This window comes from Propithecus coquereli, unplaced genomic scaffold, assembly GCF_000956105.1.
Source record: "Propithecus coquereli isolate 6110/MARCELLA unplaced genomic scaffold, Pcoq_1.0 Scaffold45, whole genome shotgun sequence".
In the NCBI taxonomy this organism is placed as follows: Eukaryota; Metazoa; Chordata; class Mammalia; order Primates; family Indriidae; genus Propithecus; species Propithecus coquereli.
In genome coordinates, this window is record NW_012150285.1 from 1,062,411 (window position 1) to 1,080,354 (window position 17,944).

The following is a 17,944-nucleotide window of genomic DNA, read 5'->3' on the forward strand; positions in this document are numbered from 1 at the left end:
GCCACCATGCCCGGCTAATTTTTTCTATATATTTTTTAGTTATCCAATTAATTTCTTTCTATTTTTAGTAGAGACGGGGTCTGGCTCTTGCTCAGGCTGGTCTTGAACTCCCGAGCTCAAACAATCCGCCCACCTCGGCCTCCCAGAGTGCTAGGATTATAGGCATGAGCCACCGCGCCCAGCCTAGAAGCTTATTTTTAAAGACTGAGCTGGTGATATATGACTGCTTTCATAATATTTTTTATTGACCTCTCTTCAAGTTCACTGATTTCTTTCCACGGCTTGTCTAGTCTGCTAAGTCAATTAGAAGAATTCTTTGTTGACACATTGTTTTTTGTTTCTAGCATTTTTATTTGATCTTTTTTTTATATTTCCTATTTCTCTACTGATATTCCCCATTGGTTCATGCATTTTGTCCATCTTTTCCATAGATCCTTTAACATGTTAATCACAGTTTATGATAATTCCAATATCTGGGCCTGGTTCTATTGACTGCTTTCTCCATGATGAGTTCTTTTTCTTGCTCTTTTTGTGTCCTGAAATTTTTGATCAAATACTGGACATTGTGAGTAAAGAGCAGTGGATATTGAGTTAATAGTATTTATGACTAGAAATAGGCATGCCTCATCTATCTGGTCATTCACTGGTCAGATCTTGTGCTTCCAGTTGTCTTTGTATGCTGCATGTGCCACAGAAGCTTTTACTCCTGCCCAAGTTATAGACTGCTATTGCTTGTTATTCAGTGCCAGGTTTATGGCGAGGGCAGAGGGGTATTTGCTAACTTGACCTGGCTTCAGTCTTAGGCAGACCTATAAGTCTGGACCTCAGGGATATGGTTTTTTCAACATTTTTACCCCTCCTACCATAACAGCCAAATTCTGCCATGTATATGTATATGGTTTTGAATGGGAACAAATTTCCAGCTCCATCCTCAGAACATGTGCTTTGTGTTGGTACAGGATTTCCTGCTCCTCCTTTAGTGGCTTTTTTAGTGATTGCTTTAGTGTGTATAATATGAATCTTTAAATTATCAAAAATAATATGTCATTTCATGTATCTTGTAAAAAACTTACAATAATATTTTCATTTTCTCCTTCTACTCTGTGTGCTATTATTGTTATACATTTCACTTTTACGTATTATAAACCCCATAATACAGGATTCCTATTTTCACTTTATACCAGAGGTTAGCAAACTTTATGTAATCAGGAGATATCAACAGTAAATATTTTAGACTTTAAAGGCCATAAGGTCTCTGTCACAACTACTCGGCTCTACTGTTGTAGCACAGAAGCAGCTATAGATAGTACATAAACCATTGAGCACAACTGTGTTCCAGTACAACTTAATATAAAAACAGATGGTGGCCTGGATTTGGCCTGTACCTCATGGCTTGTTATCCTTCACTTTAGACAGTCAATTATCTTTAAAAAACCAAACAAAACAAACTTTATTGAGATATAATTCTCATATACAGTTTACCCATTTAAAATATACAATTCAGTGGCTTTTAGTATATTCAACAGAGTTGTAAAATCATATTTCTTTTTTTTTTTTGAGACAGGGTCTCACTGTTGCCCTGGGTAGAGTGCAGTAGCATCATCACAGCTCACTGAAGCCTCAAACTCCTGGGCTCAAGCGATCCTCCTACCTCAGCCTCCCATCTTCCTGCCTCAGCCTCCTGAATAGCTGGGACTATAGGCAAGTGCCACGATGGCTGGCTAGTTTTTCTGTTTTTAGTAGAGACGGGTCTCGCTCTTGCTCAGGCTGGTCTCAAACTCCTGAGCTCAAGCAATCCTCCTGCCTCGACCTCCCAGAGTGCTAGGATTGCAGGCGTGAGCCACCGTGCCCGGTGTATATATTTCTGTAAAGTCAGTAGTAATGTCCCTTTTTCATTCCTGATTTTAGTAATTTGAGTTTTTTCTCTTTTCTTGTTCAGTTGCCAATTTTATTGATTTTTTCAAAGAACAAACTTTTGGTTTTGTTGATTTTTTTCCTATTGTTTTTCTATTCTCAGTTATCTTTAAAAGGTATTAAAGGTAAGAATAATTAATTTTTATATCTACCCACATATTTATCATTTTTAGCATTCTTTGTTTCTTTTTACAGATACAAGTTTTCCTGTGGTATTATTCCTATTTGAAGAACTTCTTTATTATTTCATTTAACTCAGGTCTGGCAATGGATTCCCTCAGCTTTGTCTGAAAAAAGTCTTTATTTTGCCTTCATTTTTGAAACGTATTTTGCTCAATTTGCAATTGTGGGTTGACGGTATTTTCTTTTCTTTCAATAAGATATTACTCCGTTGCATTCTGGCTTGGATAGTTCTGATGAAAAAGTATTCTATACATCTTATCTTTGTTTTTTTAATCTAATTTTTCTTTTTTTTTTTCCTTTGGGTTTTCCAGGAATTCTCTCTTTTTCTTTCGTGTTTAGCAATTTGTGATATGTGTAGGGTTTTATCCCTATGTGGGATTCATTAAGCTCATTCAATCTGTGATTAGTTTTCTTTCATGAATTTTGGGAAATTCTCAAACATTTTCCCTTGAAATACTTTTTCTACCCCATTCTTTCTTCTCCACTCCTGAGATTCCAAATGCATGTGTTTTAGTCGGTTTGATGTCCTCTGACAGGTTTTAGTTGCTCTGTTCTTTTTGTTTGTTTTCACTCCTTTTCCTCTTTGTGTTTTTCTTTTGACCTGATTGTCTAGTCTGCTCAGAAGCTCACGATTGTTAGTCTTTATCTTTAATATTATAATTTTTAAAAATTATTTCCTTTATAGTTTCTGTTTCTGTGGAAATTTCCTATTCATGAATTTTTTTTTTACTTCTTACCATATCCTTTAACATATTAATCATATTTGTTTTAAAGTCCCTATCTGATTGTTCCAACATCTGAGTTATTTCTGGTTCTGATTCTGTTGACTGCCTTAGCTCTTGACAGTGAGTCTCTTTTTTTTTCCTTCTTGATCTTGTTATATGTCTTGTAAATATCAAGTGTTGGATATTGTATTTAAAAGCATAATAGAGACTGAACTAATGGTGTATATGTCCAGAAATGGGCACACCTATCTTTCTGTCTGGCCATTAGTGTGGGAGGTTTTAAATTTATGTGTTCAATAGTTGAACTGGGGCCAGGCCCACTGGCTCATTCCTATAATCCTAGCACTTTGGGAGGCTGAGGAAGCAGGATTGTTTGAGGCCAGGAGTTTGAGACCAGCCTGAGGAATAGTGAGACCCCATCTCTACAAAAAAATTTTAAAAATTAGCTGGATGTGGTGGAATGCACCGGTAGTCCTGGCTACTTGGAAGGCTGAGGCAGGAGAATTGCTTGAGCCCATGAGTTCGAGACTGCAGTGGGCTGTGATTGAGCCATTGCACTCTAGCGTGGGCAGCAGAGTGAGACCCTGTTTCAAAAAAAAAAAAAAAAGTTGAACTGGGTTTTGTGTTTTGTTGTTGCTAGTTAATTTCAACAAGCTACAAACTTCAGATTTTTCCAGTGGTTCCCACTCCCTTGTGATAGGTGTGGAATTTGGAGTGCTGGAGGACTTTTTCAGGGTTCCTGCTCCACTCTTGGCTTTCAGCAAGTCCTGCATATCTCTCCTTGTGCTCTCACTGGTAGATTGCTGTTGCCTATTCTTTATTCAGGACTTGGTAGGGGTGAGGTGGTACAGGGGGAGTATGAATGTCCTGCACCTTCCCTCTCTTTGCCTGTCCCCACCATCTGAGCCTGGTGTCAAAAGGGAGAAGCAGGACACCCAACAATATCAGACCTTTGCTTTGTATCACTGTAAGATCCTGGGCCGACGTAGTTTTCAGCCTTGCCCCCAGTTCCAGATGGCTGTTTTTTTCTACCTTTCTTTCAGTGGCAGCTGACTTTACAAATGACCAAAGGGTGGGCAGATTCCTACCTTTTGGCCAACAGCAGATGGCTTCGTTTCTATCCCTCTCGGCAGCAGGTGGGCTTTTCTTTGTGCAGGGGGTGCGAGGGTTTCCTTTTTAGATGTTTAAAAATTATTCTTGGAATCTTTCTACATATTATATTTAAATGTTGTCTTTCTAGAAGGTTAATTTCTGGTGAACAGAGGCTGAATCTTAGATTTTTAGAGGATGCCTACTATTTGGTTTTTATTACAATATGCCCATGTGTTTGTTCTTTTCCAGCTTAGGCTTGATTTCCGACTCTTTCCACATGTTTTTCGATAGCACTGCCATTTTGGCTGGATTGGCAGCTTCTGTTATTTCAAAATGGAGAGATAATGATGCTTTCTCTTATGGGTAAGACTTTTTAAAAATCTTTTTATTGAAGTATAAGATACACAGAAAAATACGCTACTCTTAAACTCAGTGACTTTTTGTAAATTGAACACGCTTGTGTAACTTGAACCTTTGAAACCCCCCTCATGCCGCTTCTGGTTCCTTCCCACCCACCTCCCTCACAGTAACCACTGTCATAGCTTCATGGATTAGTTTTGCCTGTTTTCCAACAGCATGTAAGTGGAATCTACAATATGTACTTTTATTTGCATCTAAGTTCTTTCCTTAGTGTTCACGGCATCTCGATTTTACCAAAAAAATTTAGTTGAGATTGTTATCATATAGGTGAATTTCTCAACTCTTAACCTCGTTTTTTTTTTTTTGAAGAATAAAAAATTCCTGTGTATAAAAATGATAATGTTTCTTTCTTTTCTTCTTTTTCTTTTTGAAAGTATACTTTGCTGTTAATTTATTTAAAATCATATCCTAATATGGTTTTATATACTTATCCTCTTTAGCTCTACTTTTATGTAAAATACTTCTCATGCTTTTGCTGATTTGGACAACTAATCAAATATTTGGAGAGTATCTTTATATGAGGGGACTATATTGAATCATCTTAGAGGCAGAATTTGCCTTTTGCCATTTCTGATTGGGAAAAGCAATGGATTTTCCATGATTTTATTACGCTGCCTGAGTGTTTCCTTTGGAGCTCATGGAATATTTTTCAGTGTAATTATTTTTATGTATAAGTAGATCTCAGGACTAATATCCTCTTTCTCTCTCTTCCCCACCGCTTTTTCCTTCCTATTCCCTCTTCTGCTTTCTTGTTGATTATTTCCCTTCGTCTTTCCCCCCCTTTTCCCTGTGAATAGTCTTCCACATTCTCTTCCTTCTTCATCTGTCTTTCCTATTTTCTCTCTGTCTTATTCTCATACTCATACTCATTCTCTCTCTCATCCTCTCCTAAGCACCCCCACACCTTTCTTCTCTTATTCTTTCTTTTCCCCTGCTCTTTTCCTCTACTGTTTAAGTCTTTACCTCTGAGACTCTTTCTTACTCTCCTTCTCATAAGCTCTTCAGCTTTATTTCTTTTTCCTCTTCCTAAGTCTTTCTTTCGTTCTTTCACGATTCTGCTGCTCTGCGCCGTCCCTTTCCTGTGCAGTTTCTCTCATTGTCTCCCTCTCCTGTTCACACGCATCCTCCTGCATGCACTGTCTCTTAATGCCCCTGGATCTCTCTTTTACTCTTGTTCCTTGACTGCTTCCTCTTTCTCTCCACCTTTGCTTCTGTTCTTTAGCAAGCACATAGTTTTTCTTTCACATACTCTTATCCTCTTCAGGTATTTATTCAGGGCCCACTATAAGTTGAATACTTTTCTAAGTCTAATACTATAAAGATGACTAAGACATGACTCCTGCCGTGGAGGAACTTGTGGCCTGATGGGGAAACACTTTTGTAAAAATACGATAATAGCCCTATGTAATGTGACAGGTGCTAAAGGGGAGATATGAGATTCTATGGCAGAACTTGCTGATTTTATTTATAACCAAAATGATATGGTTATTTATAAAATTATGAAATGGGACAAAAATACTAATTATACTATTTTTATAGTTTAGAGCAATAAATTCTATATATCTATAAATTCAAATTGCTTGACAGCTCCAATAAGAACATTTTCTATGGCATTATATTAGTGATATTCAAATAATCTTGAACAATAACTACTGAAAGATTATATTTTAAATCATTAAAGAAAGATTATATCTGAAGTTATAATTTTTGTTGGAAAATTAGTAATTCATGTATATTATATATCAGAAATGTAATTAGAATATCTTATTCAACAATCTTTCTGGATAAACAGTGAGTGGCTTAAAAATTCTCAGCTTTTTAATGCTTAGGTATCTATTGTTTTCCATTTAGAATGCATTGTCTGTTGCTATAAGATGGTTTTTAGGAATACCTATGAATACCTTCAGTGCCATGGCGGATTTTAATATTCAGCTCGTGGATATAAGAGAGTATTATTCTTGCCACTTTTTTATTTCTTAATCTGTCTTCTCTTTATGTGTTTTCTTGTTTCTTTTGGGAAAGATTAAAGAATAAAAGTTAGCGTAATAGTTGAAACTATGAATAATTACTATAGTAGTAAGTAGCAGCAGTAGTAAACTACTGGTGTTAGTACATCAAAATGACACTGATTAATTCATGTTAAGTCTAGGGATGGATTCCCATAAGCCCCCAATTCCGGATGATCATAATAGCAGGCTGAGTCTGCAGTAAAAGAAATAGTAGGGGAATCTGAGAGCAAAGACTTTTCATTATTTCTTTATCTAAAAGTCATCTTTTTGTTTTAGCACATTCTTATTTTTGTAATAGCAAAGCCAGCATAAAAATAATATACATCCAATGGGTAGATAAATACTTACATACATGTTTATATTCATAGGTACATATATTTGAATCTTGAATCGTGTGTGTGTGTGTGTGTGTGTGTGTGTGTGTGTGTGTGTGTGTGTGTGTGTTCTGGCCGAAGAATCCAAACACTAACTATACTTAACTAGGCAGTAGTACATTCATGAATTAAATGTTCTGTTTAATAATTCCAAGATGCACTCTATTTGTTCAAGTAAACATAGTCATTTGTAAAGGCAAGTGTGTCTAGTTTTCACTTTAAACCTGCATCCAAGCTTAGCAAATATATTAAAGCCAATTGAATCACTTGAGTCCAACAATTTATCAGAATTTTGTGGAGCATACCTACTAAGCGAGGAATTAGAAACAAAAGGGTGCCTGATAAACCTTCTTGTCTTTGATCTTGAAATCTAGTGGAACTTAAGCACAAAAGGCTTTCAATCAAGCATTAGCTATGAGACTGGAAAGGTGGGTTAAAAGGAAATGCTTTTTATTTTTTGGACAGTAACCTTGCTGATTTATTGGTTAACTGCTAAGTGTAGGTTATGGGAAGCTGGCTGCAAATTATTTGAATTTAATGAGCTTTTCCCCAGGAAAAGAAAATATGCTGTGAGAAATAATAATTTATTTGTATGTGTTAGAAGGTAGAGAGTTAGAAATATGCGTTATTTTTGAGTATAGAAATACATGCTATGTTGGAATGTACCTGACAGGACAAACTCCAGCATAAGTGGGTAGAGTACATTTTAAAAAGTTCTCCTTACTTTAAAACCAGTTTTACAGTAAAAATTGTATTATTTAGAAGTTAACAATACAAAGCTAGGAAAAGCAGTAGTTTTGATGCTTCCATTATGTTGTTGAAGGATCAGAGGGATTAACTGCTGTCAGCACCCTTTGAATAATGTTTCAACATGTAAAAATGCTAAGTTAAAGTTGTTTCTGATGACTTTAACTAAGCCAAATATACCTTATGGAAAAATAAAATCTTTCCCCAATGCTTCACACAGGTAGGAAGCAGAAAGCTTCAGAAATTCATGGAGCAAAAGACAGGTATTTTAAAAATAGTTTAATTAGAATATGTGAAGCTAGAATTGATTCTAAAAATAGGTAATTGAAAGTTTATTCTAAATTTATTAATCTTAGAATAAGTGTTAGAAATATAAATCTCAAGTTGTTTCTGGGATAATTGAGAAATAATTTTATTTTCTTTCAGATCAAAGCTCCACTTTTCCAAATTTGAAAGCTGGAAGGTACAAAGCAGAAAGCATAAGGAGTTCTTAGAAAAGGAGGAATGAATAAGTTCTAAAAACCCCTTTCACCAGACCTGTTCTACTTTTTATCTTTGGATCCTTCCTTCTTTGTCCACTTGTCTGGTCCTGTTCTTCCTTTTCCAGTGGCAACTTGAGATTTAAATTTCTGTAAAAGGTCTTTCTAAACCTGTTTACTCTAAGAAGGTCTTTTGATTGGCTTCTAGAAATCTATGTGTTTTGTGGCATTCTGCTATTAAAAATAATTCATAATAAATTTATTTCCTCATTCATTTCTATAATATTTGTAAAATAAAATGTACTATACTATAAATACTAGGACTTTGCTGGCTACTTACAACCATATAATGTGGTTTAGAATCTCTGAACATACGTAAATTTATGATTTAGTTTTTAAGAAATAATAATTCTGTTGTTTATTTTGCTCCTCTTTAGGTATGTTAGAGCGGAAGTTCTGGCTGGCTTTGTCAATGGCTTATTTTTGATCTTCACTGCTTTTTTTATTTTCTCAGAAGGAGTTGAGGTATAGTAGATAATGTTTAGACTCAGTAAATTACATTTTTATAATGACAGTATTTCTTAATTAAAGATACATGTAATGGAGCTGTTTTCAACTATCATTAAGTATTTATTGAGGACAGTCTTGGATTTGATAAGATATTATGTGTGTATAAGAGGAGCTTACAAAATAGTTGAAAAAATTAAATATATGTGAAACTTCTTGGAATTAAAAGAGGGTACTTTATAAGCTATGCATGAAGTGTTAACACTATGAAAAATAAAGGTGCAATCTGGATAGTGAGGTTATTTGGTACGTGTTCTTGACAGGAAAATAGAACCTGAGAGTTTTGCCAATGAATCTTTAATATTTGGTATTTTTTTTAAAAAAGGAAGAAAATTTAAAGGTTAATGAACTTAAAATGAAAGGCAGTATTTTAAGATACCAAAGAGGAACAGGTTTTGGACCAAATAGTCACACTTTTAAATGTCTATATTTATTTAAAAGTAGCAATTATTACTTTTTCTACAGTTTGCAAGCACTGGTTTTATTTCTATAAACTGTTTTGGCAGATTCTTTTTGAGTGCTTTTAATTCTGAAAATAACAAAATGTTTAATATTGCCTTATGTTTTTGCCAAATGACTAATCAGAAATTAAATCAATGCTATTTGTTTGTATTATGTGTTTTCTAGAGAGCATTAGCCCCGCCAGATGTGCACCATGAGAGACTACTACTTGTTTCCATTCTTGGGTTTGTGGTAAACCTAATAGGAATATTTGTTTTCAAGCATGGAGGTCACGGACATTCTCATGGCTCTGGTATGATGGTTAGAATCCTTTGTTTCTTCATTTTCTACCAGATTTCTGTCATAATTATTTACTTTAGAAAATTGTTACTTTTTAAACTTAAACTATATATTGATCTTTAGTAACAAAAGTAATATGTCAGTAGACTCCTATTAATATCTTCCTGAAGCATCCCTCCCACTTCTCCATGCCCCTCCATCTCAGTGCCTTCCCAAAGCTGTGCATATTATCAGTTTGGTGTGGATCCCTCCAGACCTCTGTAGCTCATCCATGCAGTATGGTACCATTTATATAAAACAAACAAATAAATATTAGAAAACCACAAAACAAATCTAGTTATTAGAAAATTTTATCTGTATGTGTATGAAATTTACTATATAATTATATACATCATGTAATGTCTTTGACATCCTTCCATTTAGTATGCATTAGTCTACCTTGCCTTGTTAATGGCCACATAAAACTCTATGGTGTGGGTAACTGTGGTTTATTTAACCAACGTTCTATGGATAGATCTCAAGTTGTTTCCATTTTTTCACTAATTCATATAAGGCCCATCCTTGTGAACATATGCAAATGTTTTTCCACAGCTGTCCTATATGGTATGTATTAGTCACATATGATGATTTAAATTAAATTTTTGTTAATTAGAATTAAATAAAATTAAAAATTCAGTTTCTCACTCACTTTAGTGACATTTCAAATGCTCAGTAGCCACATGGGGCTATTGTATGAGACAGTACAGGTATAGAACATTTCCATCTTCACAGAAAGTTCTTTGAATTGCATTGTACTAGAATATAAGTAGAATTGCTGGAATATAGTATATATACATTTTTAGTTTCTATAGGCTTTTGCAAATTGCCCTGCAGAATGACTATCATTCTCATTTATCCCAGGAATCAGTGCAAGCACTAATTTCCTCCCACTCACATCAACACTTAATATTGTGGGTGTAAAACAGTTTTGCTAATAATTTGACAAAAATGGTGTCTCATTTTATTTGGTAGCTGATTAGTCATGAAGTTGAACATCTTTGTGGTATGTTTTTAGGCCATTCTGGTTTTTTCTCTCGTAGAATTACCTCTTCATATTTTTTCCTGTTTTTCTGTTATCCTATTTATAATCATTTTAAATACATTTTATAATATAATCCTTTGTTTTATGTTTCGCAAATATCTTTTCCTAGTCTGTGGCTTGTCTTTGTACTTTTATATAATACAGGGGTTTTTTAGTTTGCATATTCTGGTTTTTCTGTCTTTTTGTCCTATACTTTTTCTGGTATATTTTTTGCTTTGTTTAAGCAATTTCCTATTCCAGGGTCATAAACATAATCTCTTATATTTTACTGCTTTTAAAGTTTTGGTTTGACAATTTTTTTCCACCCATTTTGGTCTTTCATCTTTATGTAATTTATTTTTGCAGTGGGATGAATTAGGGCCTAACGTGTTTTTCCCTCAGTATGAATGAGCAATTTGCTAATCACTATTTATTAATCTGTCCTTTATTTTCTTAAAGGTTGCCCTGGGGATTATAAGTAGGATCTTAAAACAATCTAGTTTTTATTAATAGTAATTTAATTCAATAATATACAAAAACTTTGCCCAATGTACTGCTGTTCCCTTCTGCCTCCTTTGCATTGATATTAATAGTATCAAATTACATGCTTATTCAAGCCTACCAACATAGCTTTATAATTATTGATTTATGCAATTGTCTTTTAAAACAGAAGAAAAGAGTTACAAATAAAAGTGTGTATATCCTTTCTTTCATAATACCTATGTAGTTACCTTTACCAGTGTTCTTTTTTTCTTTGTATGGATTTGAATTACTATTTAGTGTCCTTTCATTTTGACCAGAAAGACTTTAATATTTTTAGAGGGCAGATTTTTGTTAATCTGGAAATATCTCAATTTTTCCTTTATTTTAAAGGAAATTTATTTTAAAATATATTTTAAAGGATAGTTTAGTTGGATATAGAATTCTTGACTGAGTCTTTTTTTCCAGCATTTTGCTATCATCCCACTGTCTTTTGGCCTCTGTGGTTTCTGTCGAGAAGTTAGGTGTTAATCTTGTTGAAGTTCCCTTGCTCATAAATTATTTTTCTGGGGTGCACAACTTTTAAGATTTTCTGTTTGTGTTTGACTTTCATCAACTTGATTATGATGTCTCTAGGTATGGTTTTGCTTGAGTTTATTCTACTTGGAGTTTGATGAGTTTCTTGAGTGGTAGACTAATATTTTCCATCAAATTTGGTTAGTTTCCAGCCATTATTTCTTCAGATATTTTTTCTGCCTCTTTCTCTTCTCTTTCTGAGACTCCTGGTATGCTTAATTTGATACATTTGATGTTTCCACAGGTCTCTGAGACTCTGTTCATTTTCCTTCATTTCTTTCCTTTCTGCTCCTCAGAATAGACAATCTTTATTGACCTGTCTTCAAATTTGCTATTATTATAGCTCAGCTCTCTTGTTGAGCCCTTCTAGTGAATGTTTTATTTCAGTTATTATGCTTTTAACTCCAGAATTTGTTTGGTTTTAAAAATTAATATCTATCTCTTTACTGATATTCTCTATTTGGTGACTCGTTGTAATATTTTCATTCTTTAGATATGGTTTCCTTTAGTTGTTTGGACATACTTTTTATAGCTGATTTAAAGTCTTTCTTTACTAAATTCAAAATCTGGGTCTCTTCAGAGACATTTTCTGTTAGCTGCTTTTTTCTTTTTACTTGGCCTACTTTGCTGTTTCTTTGTGTGTCTTATAATTTTTTGATAAAAACTAGACAGTTTAGATTATATATTGTAACGACTCTGGTATCAGATTGCATTACCCCTCCAAAGTTTGTTGTTCCTGGTGTTTTTGTTGTATCGTTCTTCTCGTGAGTCTTTCCTGGACCAATTCAATAGATGGTGTGTTTCTTGCAGTGTGTAGCCATGGAGTTCTCTGCTAGCTCTTCTAAGTTGTTGTTTTTATTTTTAACCTGTCTTCCTAGGAGTCACACCTGGGCTGGTATAATTAAGTGGTCAGCCAATGATTAGTCAGAAGATTTAATGCCTTGCCTTTAAATCTTCCACTTTTGCCAGAGGGATCTTTGTGAGAAAGCACACCTTCAAACTAGCACTTTATAAGACAGCCTTAGCTTTCATATGCAGGCATCAAGGTCAATGAGAAATGAGTCACTGGTGATTTCTCTTTTCTCAGATCTTCCTTGGGCCTGTAAACAGGGTGCATGAAACCTTTCAGATCCCCAGGAATATATTGGCAGTTTTCAAAGTTCCTTACAGTCCCAGGATTTCCTTTTAATTCTCAGCCAGTCTCTTGTTTGCCCCATCTGAAATCACAGCCTTCTGCAGCTGAGATACTGCTAGGAATTTGCCATTGTTTTGGCCATTGCCCCTATCCTCACTCTGCCAGGCTGAGCTGATCTCTAAGATCCACATCACTGAGAATAGAGATTTTCCCAGGGAACTGCAAGTTTGGATAAAATATTGACTGCTGAGAAGATGGTACTTTTTAACAAAACACCAAAAGAGACCTCTCCATTGTCTGCAGTCCTGCTGGCTTTTGGCTACTTTGCCCATTGGCTGGGGAGAGAGGTGGAATGGAAATAGCCCCAAGTTTAAGTCTTAAAGAAGTTCAGTAGTTTCTCTTGGGTAGATGATTTGCAGTTCATTCTCTGGCTTTAATTAGTTGTCAGTTCTCAAATGGTTGGTTTTTAGTTATATTTCCTGTGTTTTCATTGTTTCAGCGGAGAGATAGTTCAATGAGGTCCTCTCTACCATTCTGGAAGGTGATCTCCCCATAGTCATGATTTTTCTCATATAATGCAGGGCTGGATTTGATTTACTGGTATTTAGAATTTTTGCCAACCTAAGTGATATTTTTGAATTAGATAACATCTAGTCTTTTTTTGTGCTTTAGAATAGCTTGTATAGCATTTTTTTTGATGGTTTAGTCATTTTTAGGTATGCTATGAAGAGAGGATTCTGTATTCTTTTGTGCTTGGCTTTTTCTACCTGATTTAGTGTAATTTTAAGGATTCTTTTACCAAGTGCAACATCTTCCCTGTCTCTGCCTCAGTGCGACCATGTGCATAAATCTTGTTTAATCTTTGTTAGTATATATAGTAGTACTTTGCAAAATTTTGGCCAAGAATTTTGTCTATGTTTTTTACTGCTTTATCCCCAATGCCTAGAATGGTGCCTATAACATAATGTAATTAACAAGTAAATATTTCTTGAAGGAATGAATAACATTAATCTCTTTGAATATTTCTATGTACTTCTAATCAGTACTTACTTCGATTTCCAATAAGGTCTATCACTTCCCTCTAGGCTTTCATTTTCTTCCTGCACTCTATAACAAAAACTTAGATTGTTTTAATGAATCTATAACACTTTTTACAAGTAAATGTTTATTGAATTGAATCTGAGTTTAGAGCTGATTCTTTTCACTAGTATCAGTATTATTGGTGCCATTTATATATTTTTACATACCTTCTGTTCTAACACTTTGCTTTCTAGGCCATGGACACAGTCATTCCCTTTTTAACGGTGCTCTAGATCAGACACATGGCCATCTAGATCATTGCCATAGTCACGAAGTGAAACACGGTGCTGCACATAGCCATGATCATGCTCATGGACATGGACACTTTCATTCTCATGGTGAGTACCGTCTAAAGACTTTCAAAGTGACAGCCTCCAAATAAACAGGAATTCTATAGGTTATTTTTCCTAGTTGAAATAGTTTATTAAAAGGATACTGCAGTCGACTTCTTTTCTAATGAATCTGTTTCCCAGGGCCCCTTTATTTTTAGAGTATCATGAAATTAACTCAGTATAAGGCAGTGGATATAGCGTTTTTTTTCAGTGAGTATACAATAATAAAATGCCACTATTTTAAATGAGTGTCAGTGAATGAGGAACAATTGCAGTTTAGTAAATCAAAATCATAATATTTTAAGTTGATGAGTGCTTTTGTACTATATAGGCTTATAAAAATATGGTAGGGTCTTTGACTTTTCACATTTTTATTGTAATTTTTTATGTTTATTGCTGATGTTTACCTCTGTGTTTCTTTAGAAATATCTGTATGCTAACTTTTATAGCATTAGATATTTACCAACTTAATCTTTTATTTTAAATTATATTTAAAATAGTTTATCGAGTATAGATTAATAGAAGCTGCATAGGTAACACAATTTAATTAGTCTTTAAACAGAGTATGCTTAAATATTATCTGTATTTGCCACACAGAATGCCAAAGCTTTAGATTTGAAATATGAAAGGGGCCTTGGAAAGTGAGCATTCCAAGCCCCTAATTTTTCAATCTTTAAAATTTTTTTAACTACTTTATTGAGATATGATTGACATATAAAAAGCTGTGCATATTGAATGTATACAATTTGATGAGTTTAGAGATAAGTATACACCCATGAAACTGTCACCACAATTTATGCCATAAACATATCCATTACCACCAAAAGTTTCCTCCTGCCCTCTTTATTTATTTTTATTCTTCTTATTTATTTTTGTGATAAGAGCACTTAACATAAAATATACCCTCTGGGCAAATTTTTAAGTATATGATACATATCAGCTATAGATACGATGCCGTACAGATCCCTAGGGCTTACTTATCTTGCGTAACTGAAACTTTACACCCTTTGACTAATACGTCCCCATTTCCACCTCCCTCCGGCTCCTGGCAGTCACCATTCCTACTCTTCTCTTTCTATGAATTTTACTATTTTAGATTCCTGCTATAGGTGGTATCATGTAGTAATTCTCCTTCTGTGTCTGGCTTCTTTCATTTAGCATATTGTCCTCCAGGTTCATTTATATTGTCCCAAATGGCAGAATTTTCTTTTTTTTTGAAAGGCTGAATAACATTCCATTGTGTGTATATACCACATTTTCTTTATGCATTCATCCGTTGATGGGCATTTAAGTTGCTTCCATGTCTTAGTTAATTGCGAATAATGCTGCAGTGAACATGGAAGTAAGAGATATCTCTTTGAGATCTTGATTTCAATTCCCGTGGATATATACCCAGAAGTGGGATTGTTGGATCATGTGGTAGTTCTGTTTTTATTTTTAGAGGAACCTCCGTAATGTTTTCCATGGTGTCTGCACCAATGTACATTCCCACCAATAGTGTACGGGGTTTCCTTTTCTCCACATCCTTGCCAATGCCTGTTGTCTTTTGTTTTTTTAATAATAGGTATCTTAACAGGTGTCACATGATATCTCATTGTGATCCTCATTTGCATTTCCCTGATGATTGGTGATGTTGAGCACCTTTTCATATAACTGTTGGCCATTCGTATGTCTTCTTTGGAGAAATGTCTATTTAGTTCCTTTGGCCATTTTTAAATCAGGTTATTTGTTTTTTTGCTGTTGTGGGAGTTCTGTGTCTATTTTGGATATTAACACTTTATGAGATACATAGTTTGCAGATATTTTCTGCCATTCCCTAGGGTGCCATTTCATTTTGTTGTTTGTCTCCTTTGCTGTGCAGGAGCCTTTTAATTTGATGTAATCCTACGTGTCTATTTTTGCTTGTTGCCTGTGTCAGTCTCTAAAATTTGCTGTATTTTTGTAATAATTACACTGGTATGCTTTAAAACCTTGCTTTTCCAACTTTTTTGCTCACATGCATCCCAAAATAATTTTGAAAAACTACATATCCCTCACACTTTTGACTATCAGTGGGATTTTCAGGGTAGCTACATCTTCCTTCTGACACAGCAGTACCATATCTGGACAGAAAATATTGTGCAACGTTATGTTTATGCTTTTATTTTTCTTCGTTATATTATTGCAGAGTATTGTTACAATGCTCTATCCAAGCAGTAGTGATAAGGGTGTGTAGATCTTTTTGGTGCTGCGGGCCAAGAACAAATGACTATAGGCGAGTATTCTGTTAGTCATGATCAGAAAGCTTGTCAGTTCTCCTGATGATCCCTTTAAACAAATATTGCTCATGTTTTGCCTTGTTTACCTATATTTTCTGCTTTAATGTTAAAGCTGATTAGTAATCTTCAAAGTATTTAAGTATAGAAATTATAATTTTTTTAAATCTTTTCATCATAAAGGCAAAAGTTTTAAAAAGTATTTTTATTTCTTCTGTACGCAAAGCTTACTACATCCAGCTAGAAGCTATTGAAAACTACTGTTGGCTATAGTCAGGTTATCCTGGATACTGACCTGCCTTCATTTCTTGGACCTCGTATAATTTCAAGCAGTATATTTGTTTTTTTCTGAATTTTCTAGTTGTAAAATATTAGAAGATATTTTATGAATATTAAAAGATTTTCAGTGTTTTTAATTTCCTATGCTCCTCCACTCAATTACTTCATTAAATTTAAAAAATAATTTTGTAGGTCTGATGTGTCTATACAGTCATGCATTTGAATGAAAAGGACTCTGAATTGTAAAAATTTGAATCAGGAATTGAAAACATGTTGTAAAACCATTTAACTTAATTCTCTACAGATGGTCCTTTCTTAAAAGAAACAACAGGACCCAGCAGACAGATTTTACAAGGTATGTCAAGTAATTGTATGCTTCTCACTTTTATGAAATTGGTTTCATAGTTTTGAGTTTTTGAAGTTTTTCTTTAAGAAAAATATATAACATAGTACTTGTGTTTAGAATGTTAGCCTTGTTAGTGTCATGATTATTTTATATGTACTGTTAGATATGTGAGCAGATGTTCTTTTGTCACTTGGCTATTTTCTTAGATGTAATAAGAAACACAAAATATTCAGAAACTATACTGCTTAAATATAAGTAACACCCATGCCTATGACTATAGCAACACTATACAGATGCTTCTTGACTTACAATGAGGTTAAATCCTGATAAACCCATGATAAATTGAAAATATTGTAAGTCAAAAATACACTTAATACACTTAGCCTACTGAACATCATAGCTTAGCCAGCCTACCTTAAATGTGCTCAGAACACTTACATTAGCTTACAGTTGGACAAGATCATCTTACACAAAGCCTATTTTATAATAAAGTGTCAAGTAATATCTCATGCAATTTATTGAATACAGTACACTGTAGAGCACAGTATCAGTTGTTTTCCCTTGTGATCACGTGGCTGACTGAGAGCTATGGCTTGCTGCTGCTGCCCAGCATCACAAGAGAGCATCATACCACATTATCACTAGCCTGGGAAAAGATCAAAATTCAAAGTACAGTTTCTCCTGAACGCATATTGGTTTCACACTATCATAAAGTCAAAAAGTTGTAAAGTCGATTCATTGTTAAGTTGAGGACTGCCTGTAGTATTTTGTCTGCCTTCATAGGATTATTACATAGTTTTTCCAAGAATAAGACAATATGTTTTCGTGTTGTGGGAAAATGTAGAGCTAAAAAATGTAATGCAAAGTGAAAACTCCATTATATTTATAGGTTTTGGAGTCAATAGATGATACCGAAACAGGGGCTTACATATTGTATAAAATGATGTCTATTACAAAGTTTTCTAAGCCAGAGAAAATGAATCTTGTCTTTGAACTATTGTGGTTTCCTTTTTTGGGATGTGAACCAATCTTTGGCTCCAAGTTTCCATTTAGACTTTATTGTCAAGGTTTCCTAATTCCCAGCTCCCTGTCTTCTACCTTTGTTAACTTTTGACTTCAATCTGACTTTCTCAGTGGCTTCTGATCCAAT

The 17,944-nt window shown here is 34.4% G+C and overlaps 1 protein-coding gene across 2 annotated transcripts in view; it reads left to right on the top strand.

Annotated features, from left to right (window-relative positions):
* SLC30A7 (solute carrier family 30 (zinc transporter), member 7) overlaps positions 1–17,944 on the top strand; it is a 69,505-nt gene that overhangs the window by 7,778 nt on the left and 43,783 nt on the right. For both annotated transcript variants that reach the window (XM_012654917.1, XM_012654918.1), the window contains 5 exons: positions 4,164–4,277; positions 8,381–8,468; positions 9,138–9,264; positions 13,777–13,920; positions 16,753–16,803. In XM_012654917.1, the coding sequence (XP_012510371.1) occupies positions 4,164–4,277; positions 8,381–8,468; positions 9,138–9,264; positions 13,777–13,920; positions 16,753–16,803 (524 nt within the window). The remainder of the gene's footprint in view (positions 1–4,163; positions 4,278–8,380; positions 8,469–9,137; positions 9,265–13,776; positions 13,921–16,752; positions 16,804–17,944) is intronic.